General features: G+C 32.9%; 1 protein-coding gene across 12 annotated transcripts in view; it reads right to left on the reverse strand.

The window, feature by feature from the left end:
* LOC119073839 (longitudinals lacking protein, isoforms A/B/D/L) overlaps window positions 1-13,226 on the reverse strand; it is a 144,156-nt gene that overhangs the window by 50,601 nt on the left and 80,329 nt on the right. The window contains exons 5-9 of one of the 12 annotated variants that reach the window (XM_037179663.1): window positions 9,358-9,449; window positions 9,247-9,289; window positions 8,982-9,187; window positions 8,755-8,914; window positions 8,412-8,689 (exon numbers count right to left, since the gene is read on the reverse strand). The exons of 9 other annotated variants lie outside the window; for them this stretch is intronic. In XM_037179663.1, the coding sequence (XP_037035558.1) occupies window positions 8,556-8,689; window positions 8,755-8,914; window positions 8,982-9,187; window positions 9,247-9,289; window positions 9,358-9,449 (635 nt within the window). In that variant the 3' untranslated portion in view covers window positions 8,412-8,555. Of the gene's footprint in view, window positions 1-2,977; window positions 4,704-8,411; window positions 8,690-8,754; window positions 8,915-8,981; window positions 9,188-9,246; window positions 9,290-9,357; window positions 9,450-13,226 lie in introns of those variants that run through there. 2 more of the 12 variants (XM_037179661.1, XM_037179662.1) reach the window with 2 other exon arrangements.

Raw genomic sequence — 13,226 nt, forward strand, 5'->3', positions numbered from 1 at the left:
AAACTGTGGCAGTGAGTGCAGCCGTTGGCTTGTGACATATATGTGAGTCATATAATGTGACAGATAATAGACAGTTTGCGCAACTGACGTATAATTTATAAGTCGGTAAGTATTAGTAACCTTGAACTTGAACTTCTTGTAAGAAGATGTCACTTATAATTTCCAACTTATAAGTTGACTTATGTGTCATTTGCGAAAACTGCTTAATAACAGAAAATCTCACACTAAAAAAACGAAACGATTGTCTAATTGGCCTAATCAAAATTTTCAGACTTCGCTGATTTTAGGTTTTGCGAAGAACAAATTTTCATTGGAAACTGTATGTATATAGTACAAAACGAACCTTTACATAGACGTAAAGATAAGACACATTTTTACTGAGTTAATCCAAAAATTTTAGGAGCAATCGTAGTCAATCAGAGACTCCGATATCGATATTTTCCAAAAATTATGAACGAAAAATCTAAATTTATTCTTTTTTCTTTTGTTATAAATCTAGAAAACAGCATCTAGGTTTTTATATTCAAATAATTCAAGAACAATTTCTGCTTTTTATGTACACAATCGAAATGTTGCTTGACACTATGCTTATGTTTGGCACGGTAATTGCACAGCGAACAAGAATATTGTGCGGGCAGACCACATTCTAATCTCTCGTGTCGTCGACAGGTATATTTTGTTTTATAGGCACGGCCACATCTTTGGCAATTGTATGAGGATTTGTTTGCGTCGTCAGCATCTGGAATGGAAATAAAAGTAAAAATGTGTTAATAGTACGAACACTGAATCGTGACGGATGCAGGTTTTTTTGTGTTTTGTTTTCCGGTAAATTTTTATGGTCTAAAACATTGATATGAGGAAGAAAACTAAAAATTAAAAATATTTAAATGCAAAAAGCGCAAAACAAATTGATATTAATAATGCTGAGCGATGATTGAAATCGAACCATGTAATGAATAAATATTATGCCGAATTATAAACTGTATGAGTAATGATCGATGAAACCTTGAAAGAGAAAAAGAGAAAGAAAATTAGACAAAAAAAATATTTTTAAACGAAAGAGAAAATTTTAAAAAAAATTGAACGAATTAACAACAACAAAATGAAAACTGTTGGCCGTATTGAGGTTTCGTCAAAGTTTTATTAAAATATATTATTAAATGACATAACACAAGTAATATCTATAAATGTGGGTATTAACTCTGCGTATTTTCGTTTATGTTATACTTTAAAACTAAGACACTACAAAATGTATAAAAAAAATTAATTTCTAAAATTTGGCAATATCAATTTTACAGATTTAAAAATTAAATTAAAAAGAAAAAAAAAGTTTCAAAATATCGCGCGACATTATTGACTTGAACTATCCATCACTTTCTTCTAAGAGTTGCAGAAAATGTAAAGAGAATTGTGTTTTTGTGCTATCACATCGTTTATCAATATCAAACATAATCTGGGCTTTTGTGTGGCACAAGTATAGGAGTACACGGAAGAAGTTATACAACTTTTCAGACTATTGTGGTTAAGAATATCAAGAAGTACACCTTCTCGAAAGAAAAATGCCACAGCAGTTGGAAAATCGATGATTATAAACATTTCTAAAACAAAAATTATAAAAATAAAAAATTTGGTTTTCTAACGAATTCAGTCTTGCATGTAAAATGTTTTGATGTGCTAAGTAAAACCGTGAATGAGATTAGTCTGCGCATATTTTTTTATGAGTTTTTAATTAGTATACATTAACTTGATAACTACCAGCTAGTTTTATCTATAAAATAGTTAGAGCAGTGAATATGCTTTGCAGAAGGGAGAGGGCCGAAGGTCAGATAAAAGTCAGTCGTCATGTTTTTCATAAGTACAATGGTGTTTCGGTAGCATACACATCCAATCTATAACAGTCAGTGGATGAAGAACGTGCCAAATTTGTTAAATTGTAAATTTATTGTCAGAGCCGCTCGGGCCTGACAAAAAAGTGGAAAAAAACCAATCGTGAAAAAACCCGTAGCAGCAGTAATATAGATTTTTGAAATGTTAGGCGGCCCAAATAGCCAGAATCGCCTGAAAACTTGCTGAAGATCTGCCAAATTTGGGTCAATTGACGATAATTTATTGTTTTCGTTAAAGTTGTATGTACCTAACTGCTGATTCACATAGCAATGTAAAGTTAGCGAAAAATGTCTTTTGAAACTTTATGCGTCGAAAACCAGACTTTTCATGTGACAAGCACAACTTTCGAAGCACTCATCATGTAAAATCCATTACATAACTCGGGATAAAAATGAAAAGTCTCGCTTCCGTGTGTTCGTTGACTTCGGCTACGCCTCGTATTAACAAAATTCACCAGAAAACTTTACTTTTCATCTCTTTGTCCCTAGTCATGTAAATAACTGTTGTTTTCAGTTGTTTGGCATTGTTTTAAAATGTCAAACTTGGTACCAATTTTCTTTGATTCCTTTCAATTGAGAAGATTTAGCAGCAAATGGAAAATGGAACACACGAAAACGAGATCCTTCATTTTTCATCCCTAGTTATGTAATGGATTTTAGATGCTGAGGGCGTCGAAAGAAGTGCTTGAATCATGAAAAGTACGGTTTTCGACGAACGTAGCATGTAAAAGAAATTTTTAACTTCACATTGCTATCTAAATCAAGGGTAAAAGACTAGGCCTAGTGACGATATACGGACTGCTTGGACACTTTGTAAAATGTTCGTCATTAAACAAGTTTTATCAACGCTTGAAGATAACGACTGAGCCTCAGCCGAAATTCGAAACTCTCCACTCCGGCATTAGTTTACTAAATACGCGTTAGTTTCCCTAATCCGGTTTTCGTATCGAATGCACGACTAGCCGGGCAAATTAATTATATTTAATGAAAAATGCAAATTACATTTATCTGTAAAATTGATAGTCTAGCCTGAATAATAATCTGAACATATAAATCTACGAAAATAATATTGATATTAAGACTCCGAACGCTTCCACATCGTCAAATCAAAATTTGATAATCAAATGTATGTTTATGTGGTGTATGAAAACGAGCAAAAAAAAATTCCTTACGATTATAGTAACAGTATACGTGAGATAAAATTAATAATTGTTAATTATAGTTTGCAATATGTTGGGGTTTTTGTTTTTTCTTTCTTGTCTCCTTCGGATCATTGAGTTACATGTATTTATGACGTCAAGAGAGCTCTTGTTTTTACCAAAAAAAATCATTATTTTTTCTGAAATTTAAAATCAATTTACTGCATCTCACTGATTAAATTCGTATTCTTATCCAATTGTTTCTTTCTTTTTCGATTTGGTTTTGATTAGAGCAGTCTATATACTAAGCTAAAAACTAAAGTTTAAAAAAAATGAGGCTTACAATTACAAAAAAGAAAAATAATAATCAGCGTAATCGTTCAGTGACACAAAAAATCAAAACGTGAAGTAAATTAATAAATGCTTAGATAAGTCTAAGGAAATATCTAGGAATAGGACTACACACGTCATATATGAATAAATCGTAAAACTAAAATACGTATTTACGTTAAAAAACTAAACACAAAAAGCAGAAAAAAATTTGATAGAAAAAAAAATTGTCGTAAAAATTAAGTCTTTAAAATGAAACCTAAAATATAATTTCAGAGTGTCACAATCAAATCCGTGTGCGGTGGTGACGCCCCTCATAAGTTGATTGAAATAATTGGAATAGAACCCAATTCCTCTTTATTCTCTTAACTATTCGCAAAAGTTACGCGTCACGCGTTTCCATCAAAATCATTAATTAGTTTTCTGTTTTTGCTCAAAATCATCATTCAGTTCGTTTCACAATTAATACAAAAAAAGTTTATCTAAAGCAATAGCGATAAAAAATGAAATCGAATTTTGTCCAAATTGAATGAACGATTTGTTGTAGTATGCAAACCTTTAAAAAAAACCTAAATTGACGATCTTTTCTTGCGACGACTTTCTAACTGCGGTAAATCGGCATGATGCTTACGCACATGAACGCCCAAATTACCACGCTGTTTAGCTCGATACGGACAGTACGGGCACGAATGTTGCGGCTCTTTGTTGTTGCATTCATCGTTCTCGTGCCGACGCAGCGTTGACTTCCAACGATATTTCTTACCGCAATGACGGCACGGATAAATTTCGGACGATTCATCTCCACTTTGGCTTATAATATCAGGTTCTGAGTATTCGTTAAATGCTTTGGCAGCGACCATCATTGACATTTTAATGTTGGCAAGTTTTTCCGAATCATTGAAGAAATATTCCGAATTTCCGTAGCGTTTCAGTTCGGGCATCTCCGGTGGATAGCCAATTTTCGTTCCATCCGGCAACTCGATGTCATCAATGTCAATGGCATACTTAACACAATCATCGGATATGGATGAATTTGAATTGGATGAATTTGGTATGTTTAAATTTGGTTTTATCATAGCTGGTGCTGGTTTCAATGCCGGCGGTAATGGAACCGGTATAGCATCAATGCCTTGCGAAATTCCCAGTCCATCGTTGGTGATTAAACTCTTGACGCCGGAATATTTGATACGCGGATGAGATGGTTTTCGCTTTTTCAACAACGAAACGGCATTGTTTATCGAAATGTTGGCGTTCTTTAGCTTTTCGATGGATGAAATGCGTTTCGATAGTTTCGGCTCGTCGTCGATTGATTTCGGTGTGGACTTAAGTTCTTTCGTAATTGATTCGTCTAAATTATAAGAAAATAAAAGAAAAATAAAAAAAATGAATGTGAGTAACGTAAATGAATGAGTCGTGATGAAATAAAGAAAAAAAAATTAAATTCAAGCGAACAAAAATACAGAAAAAAATGCAAATTTACACAACTAAAATCAAAATCAAAGTCTAACTAAAATATAATTTTTAAAATCTAAAGAATCACCCGAAATTACAATCTTCTCTATGGAAAAGTATAATTTCGGAGATCCATTGTTCAAGTCGTTCATCAGTTTAATTAATCAAAACAAAAAAAAATCTTGATTAGTTAAATGCTCAAAGTCTGACCGACTATCAGCTGATCAACGCGAACGCGATTTATAACTCAAAAACTACTAAATAAAAGACAAAATGAAATCGAAAAATTAAATTTATTTAAATAAAAGTAAACGTATGGGATGAAGTCAGTGTACGGATGTGTGTAAAAATGCAATCATCTTTCCCCAATGATTCGTCTCAATCAAATCGCAAGCGGATCTCTCTGTCGATGACGACCCTAAAAATGATAAATTCTTCGTTAGTTCAAAATAGTAAAAAGGTTCTTTTTATCCCTTTTTCGCGTTGAGTTTCAGTATATTCGCACAACAGACATTTCTAATCACAACAGCTGACAGTCAACCTTCGCTGACATGACCGTCGATCAACATTTGAAAATAGACACACAGGGTAGAGTAGCTATCTAAGTAAAAATGTGGTTTGATAACATCGTATGAAACGGACTCCTAATCTCAAGTCACTGATGAAGAGATCGAGATAATTATTTATCGAGCTTTCTCTCAGTAGAAAGCGCCAATTAGATAAACACAATTTTTAATGTCTCTAAGCGTTTGACAAGCACTATCCGCGTGTATCTATACTTCTCGATTGTCATAATTTTATATTTCACAAAATTGAAAGCTTATGAATCGATTAACGATTTGTTAATCGTAAATTATCACTGTTATTGTCACCCATCAATCAAGACAATTTTCAATTCATTTAACGTCAATTCGTTCACAAAAAGATCAGTTCGCTGTCAGTCACAACGGTCACATTACAACTGAAACAGATGAGTGACAAGCTGCGTATGGAATTATCTAAATCTGTTGTTGTAGAAGCAGGTAAACTAACACATATAGGAAGAGAATATTTCTGCAGATTTGGTTGGCATAAAGGACATGGTGACCATTACCAACATACTTTTATGACCGGCTTAGTTCGTATATGAATGTGTACCTGATCGAAAAGTTTTATGATTTTCACCTTTAGTTATTTGTCCATTGTATATATATGAATACAAACTCGTTTGGCAACAACACTAATTACTTTAACGAAAGCAAATCTCTTTAATGCAAAAAGCCCAGAATTTATGAAATTTTTAGTTTGCTATAGGTGTTGCTTTCCGAATATATTTTAAATGCTTTCAGGTGTGTCGGGTTGTTTTTTCGCTTGCTTAAATGAACTACAATCTGGTGACTGTAATGGGATGCTTTCATAGACAAGTAATGTTTTACTCAATTGCAAAAACTTATTTAAAAAAAAAAATTAATTTAGTCACCAGGAGGGTATACTGCCTGCGTTATTTTGGGATCATTAGTGGGATCTTTCCGTCATTATCTTCAGTCAAGTCATTTAACTTGATATCTTGATATTGGTACTGAACCGAATGTTACTAGTTCTATATGAACAATCTTTGGTAACACCTGGGTCCAGTTAAAATTTCACTGTATCAACATATGAAGTTAAATGAACTGACTGAAGATTGGCACAATATGCCGAAATGTTGATGCTTCAATAATATGTTCAAGAACACAACTGCTCTAGTTGAGTTCATACTGATCGTCATTCAATGAGAAATTAATTCCATTAAAATTCTCTCAAGCTGCAATAAGCTCCGATAAGCTGCTCTGCGTTTAGATGATAACCGAAATCAAGTTTCGTATTCTAAAGAGCAAACAGTCCGATAGAGAGAACACTCGATCAAATAAATATTTTAGAGATTTGGACTTTCAATTATAAGCCGATGTTAAATTAGAAAATTGCCATGTTTTACGTTGATTTATAATTACAAGTCGAAATCGCAGTCTGTTTAATGTTTCACACTTCTTGTAACACTTTGGTTGAGCCAACCTTTTTTACCTTGTAAAACAGCGAAATTCAATAAAAAAATTTAAATTTATTTCTAAATGCTACTAACAACTTATTGTATACGAAGTTCAAAAGGCAATTTATGACGACTTGGTTCATCTTAAAGTATGAATATGTTCCGATACGAATCGATGTCGACAATTACAGACTAAAATTTGTTGCAAAAGTTCAAATTTGTAACTTTGTAAGTTGATATGTTCTTTCACTCAGACCATAGCTCTCAAAAACCAGCACAAACGCATACTTTTGGGAGTGTCAAAGTAAACTCTTTTCTACTGTTTGTTCTAATGTTTCCAGAGCTATTCACCAATATCAAATAAATAGACGAGAAGTTTGACGCGAATGAATCAAACGTACAAATCATTCACAAAGATAATCGTTCTGCGACTCGGTTATAAATACTGACGGTTCAAAAGTCTGATTGAACATCATAAAACTTTGATGTTTGTTACGAACGTGCCGGACCAAATCCTCTTTTCGTCTGTACCGTGATGTGCAATGATTGCATTCGAATTGTGGCGGTATGCCAATGCATTCGTGCCGAACATGTCTGAGTAGATTTGCTTTGCGTAGATAGTTACGGCCACACACATTACAGTAGTGGCGATTGTCTGGTCGTCCTGAAATGGTAAGAATGTGAATTAATATTGAGATTGTCGTGGAAATCAAAACTTAATTTATTGACAGTTCAAATACCATTAAATTCCATTGCATAACGACTACTAATAATTAATCTAACAGTTGATTGAATAGTTACTCATGTTTGGGGTTTATTTTATATATTTATGAATGATCACCGAGCTCAATCGAACGATTTCATAGTTAGGGGTTGATGACATGACGTCCTTTCTTCTGTACAGATACGCTCTCGCCAGACCTTCAATTAATATTTTTATTTCACTTAAAAATGCTTATAACAAAATACAAAATATTTTACATTTAACGTTGGAACGTTCATAATCGTTCTAATAAAAATTGTAAAAATTAATCCGCAGAGGAGTATGTTGGCTAAAGATTTACACTGTCTCCTATACATAACTAGGGATCAGATTTTCAAAGAAAGTCCAGTTTTCGGATGAACATTGATTTAAGTCTAGGCCGATGTTAATAAATAAAAAAAAAACTTTTCATTTTTATCCCGAGTTACGTAAACAATTTTATGCAACACAGCTTCATAGTGTAGAAATTGTCACACTTTAGACGTCTCTGTTGCATAGAACGTTGCATGAAACTCGGTAATGTGTATTGTGTCTCGCCTAATAAAGCACTTTGCACTTGATATCGTAAATAACTATTAAATGACGCCATTGATAACCAAGTAAAGCGAGGGGTTACTCACTCTGATTAACCCAAATTAACCCAAAATTTAAAAAGTGAGCAACTGCTCAAAGTAAAGCACAGCGCAAAGGGTAAACAGGGTAGTTACGAGCCTCCTGCCAATTAAAGAAAGAATAGAGTCACACACAAATATGCGCTTGAAATAGATAAAACCAGGGGCTCGTAGCTGACCTGTTTAACAAATTCAAAATTTTTATTTTACCGAGAATGTTACAGTAGAGTCTGTATTAAAGTGTGACGACGACTACGGAGGAAAACCATTTCTCAGTTTTGCTACTTGAATGTCTTAAATCATAATTTTCTGGTCTAGTTCAAAATGATGTAACCGCATCACAAGTATCTAAGTACCTAATGTAACATTTCAACAATTATCAATCTCGTCCGCACTTTCGTAATTTTTCTTTTTCAAGCGCGTTTTGACATTTTGAAAGTAAATCTTGGTTATGTCTGAAATTTTGTTTAACGTCGTCGTAGGGAACATTTGAAGAGTTGCGCCTGCAAAAATACAAATGCAATGTGTGAGTCTGTGCCATGAAATGGGAGTTTCCTGTTTCACAAACCTTCAACCAACGAAAATAATTTCGAATTCTCAATCCGAATTTTGTCATTTTGACCGGACCAGTTCAACAGTTTTTGAATGTCCGGTGAGAATAAAAATTTCCAAATATTTCGAACCATTTTTGCTGATGTTACTCCACCCAACTGTTTGCAGCGTGCCAACTATGGATACATTTTTTCATCGAAAATTATCAAATTGAGTGCCATAAGGTGGTTTATCTTTACAAACCATAACATCTCGATAATGTTTGTCATTCAAACTGTCCAGGAAATAAATCAAATCTTCTGATTTGTTAATGGGAAAATCGAAAATCAGTTCGGTTTCAGTTATCGTTTGGGAAAAGGGTTCTTTCAACGGTTTTCCGTCGTCGCATATTCTTCGCTGTAATTTTATTTGATATTCTATGCCCTTTAGACCACTTGTAAGTTTGTTATCTAGAAGAAAGTTCATGTAAGCAAAACCATGATACTTCGTCTAAGTTCCAATTGTTTACCCAAATTCCTCAATTCGGTCATCAGATCCGCCATGGTCACATGCTTATTGTAAAAAGAAAATGCAAATTTTAGTCTATCACAAACGCCTTAGACGCAAATCAGTAACTTACTGTGAACGCTGGTCCGATTAAGATTGAATTTTGTGCAGGCCGCGTAGTTGTAGACCATGTAAATGGAAGAGAATCGTCTTTGTTTGATTGACCTAAAATTTTAAGAAAATATTAATCGGAATCAGACACAATTTGATAACGGAACTAAGGAAAACACTGAAACATCGGACAATTTTACTGGTTTTCAAATATTATTTATTGGAATTGATGTGGTTTATTTGAGAACATTTCTTAGTTGAGCGATAAATTACCAATCGGTTTTTCTTCTTACAGCCAATCTCCTCTCATTTAAAACTTGTTTTTTTTTGTATCAAAATTTAATTTCTTTAATGCTTTTTCTTCACGTGACTTCCTAACAGAATCGATGTGCGAAACACTAAGTAACACTTATCACAGCGATGTAAAGAAATTTCATTTCTCGGCAGCTCATTCTTGGAAGATTTCAATTTAATTTCAAATTTCTTAAATTTTTGAGTCATTTCCTTGACATCGTCAATCTGAATTTTCTTTGCACTCGTCGGGTCTGAAAGTATAAACATTTTGTCGTTGTTTTGAATTTACAATAAAAAAAAAATTAGAAAATTGAAAATTGTTTAGTATTGAGGATGCTATCAATACTACAGTGAGGATAGTACGGCTACAGATAGATCTTACTGTTTATATTGAAATTTTAAGCATTTGATTCAATGTTTTTCGCAGTAAAAAGAACCAATTTGTGTTACAAAATATATTTTTCGTTAAAGTTCAAATTACATTCATTACAATAATAATGTTTTATCACCAGCTAACAACACTGCTCTATTTTACATTAGAGACTTAGTGAAAATTCTTCTGTTTACTGTCTTCACCAAGTCTCTCGTGCAAATTACGGCAGAAATTACGGATTAAATATGGAAAAGTAATCAAAAATTACATCCAAAAACTATGAATTTTTTGTTCCAAAAGTCCACACAGATTTAAGTTCCGTGAATATTGTAAATAAAAAAAAAAGATTTCACTTAACGTCATCGTTTAGTTGCTGCACACAGTCAAAAACGATTCACATATCAATTTACGACACTCTGACAGAGTGATAACAAATTATATCCATTCAGCTTAGCATAAAATCACATAATTCCAATTAGGCTAAATCGGTCATACCGAAAGCACATTTCTTCGTATGAAGACAATGATTTTTAAGATGATGTTTGTGCGAAAATCGCTTATCGCATGAGGTACACTGAAAAAGCTTTTCCACGCCACATTCGAACTTCATGTGTCTAAAGGGCGTCGAAAATAGAATTCAATAAAAAAAAACTGATTTTTTATCAATCATTATGATTCACTTGCCTGGTCACTGGAAAAGGGAAAATCCGAAAATTAATGGAATTGAATCTCAGCACAAATATAGGGTACGGGCTCCAGTATTCGGCCATGAACCAGCAATCGGCCACATATCGTTCTTTCATTGATACTGGTTCATGGCCGAATACTGGTCTCCGTGCCCTATATCGATTTGATTCTTACTTGTGTGGTAGGATTTGTATGTGCGTCCACAATCAAGCATACATTTGTAGATAACCGGTTGTTTGTTCTGGCTGCCGTCCTCACTGTTGCTTATGATGCCACAGTTTTCCAACGCATATAACGACACACTGGCATCTGCATTATCGAGGAAAGCTGAAAATGACAGTTTGATGAATTAGTAAATGTTGAAATTTTTGGAATTTATTTAAGCAAAAACCGATTGGATTTGTTGATTAAATATGCAGGAAACATAAAAGTGTTGTGAATAGGTTTGGATGACTAATGAAGGTTAGAAGGACTTTTCGTATAAATTAAAAAAAAAAAGAATTTCTTACCTTACCAGGTAAATTATTTAACGAAATTGTTGATCGTTCAGCGGAATGGTGTTAAATAGAATTTAAATAAAATCATAAAATTGAGTGTAAATACTTTTATTGAAACAAAAAAACACGAATAATTAATTAAGAAAATTAAATGTTTTGTTTTAGCAAATTAAATTAACAATAAATTAAGATACAAGACAAATGTTCGTTAAATGATTTTTCCTTTCTTTGAATAAATAAAATATTTTGAGATTATAAATTAAATTTGAATTAAATTTTTAACAAAACTAAAAATACCAAAAAAAAAATTTGGTCTGAGTTTGATCTTTAAATATTCGGTGAAATTGATTCAATCACGGTCGAATTGTTCATATATTTGTCCTAAAATAAAAGCCCTTTCGTCATTCGATCTGAATTCAATTTTAAATCAGAATTATTCTTTAGTTCAGTTGCAGCCATAGGTGAAAAAACAACAAATTTCTTTTTATTAAAATAAAATTTCAAGACATTGATTGATATTCATGTAAATGTGAGACATACAAACATTATGTCCGTAACATTTTATTCAAAATTGGTTTATGATCGAAAATAAAACACTGCCCTCTAGACAACAATGTTCCTTTGAAGTTATGTATTAATGCTGTGTATGTACCTCATAAGAGTAAACTTAATGAAATATTTGGAACCGCTGTTTATTGGCACAAAGTTCGTTTACACTAACTATACACTTTTTACGTTCGCTTCCATAAAACTCTAAATGACGTTCCAACAAAAACATACAAAATATAATGACGACTAAAAGTCTCTACGATCGAGAAAAACAAAATCGCTTTTGAAGCACTCATTGTTCGAAAGTATACAGAGCAAACCGGCGTTACGTCTCATTGCTATGTTTATGATGCACCTTTTTGATGTGCTGCTTTAAATTCCATTGTCTGCGGAACCGTTTAAAGCAGATTGTGCAGAACACTTTTTTCTCAACATTACATTCATGATTCATATGCCTCAGCATGATGCTGCGAGTTGTATACAATTTACCACACTTTTCACAAGGCACATTCGCATTTTTGCTCGTTCGACTTTTCCTATAATATCCGTCCGTGTGTGAATGCCATGCCGGACGACTAGTGGCATTTTCATCACCATAATCGTAACTATCGTAATCTTCCATCAGACGTATGCCAAGAAAATCTGAAATGTTTGTTTAAGGAAATATTTGTAAAATAAAATAATTTAAAAAAAATTAAAAATTAAAAGTTAAAAACGAAAATGTTAAGTTAAAAAAGAAAGAAAGAAAAATAAAACGAAAACGGTATGAACAACACGAAAAACATCAACTTGTTAAATTAACTCGTTACAATGCTGACTAAAATTAGATAAATTAAAACACTAAAAAAAGTGAATAGAATCATCAAATCAAACTTGGACTCATTAAAACTACAAATTATTTCGTAACGAAAAATTTATTTCTTATTTTTGTACAAAAAAAAATCTATTTTTTTGTGGGATACTTTCTTATCAATAAAATAAACTCTAAAATTCTCTGTTCTGGTATACATTCTCCGACCAATTTAAATTCAAAATCAGAAACAAAAAATCAATCGTAAATCCTATTGTCTACATCTACACATCACAATATTCTTGTTTCGCTTTTCTTTTATCTCATATGCACACCGGAAATCGGTCGTTGTGTACATTTTTGATGTGTCGTTCTAAATTCCATAAACGCGCAAATTGCTTCGAACAAATTACGCACGCATGTTTCTTTTCCACACCGGAACCGGGGCTAAATTTATCGAACGAAGACGAATCTTTATAAAACCGTTTCGGTCCGGAGCTAATATGCCATGTACGCATACTATTGTCATTAGTTCCGCCATTCACAAACGAATCGTATTCACTCATGAAACAATTTTCCGGATCTGAAAAGTTTGGTTCAAGAAAGATTTTTTTTTAAGATAAAATTAATTTTTAGATTTTGTATGAAATGATGTGTGCAGTAAAAGTAAAAAAAAAGGAAAAAACATTTACGGAACAGAG

The sequence above is a fragment of the Bradysia coprophila genome, unplaced genomic scaffold (genome assembly GCF_014529535.1).
Source record: "Bradysia coprophila strain Holo2 unplaced genomic scaffold, BU_Bcop_v1 contig_138, whole genome shotgun sequence".
In the NCBI taxonomy this organism is placed as follows: Eukaryota; Metazoa; Arthropoda; class Insecta; order Diptera; family Sciaridae; genus Bradysia; species Bradysia coprophila.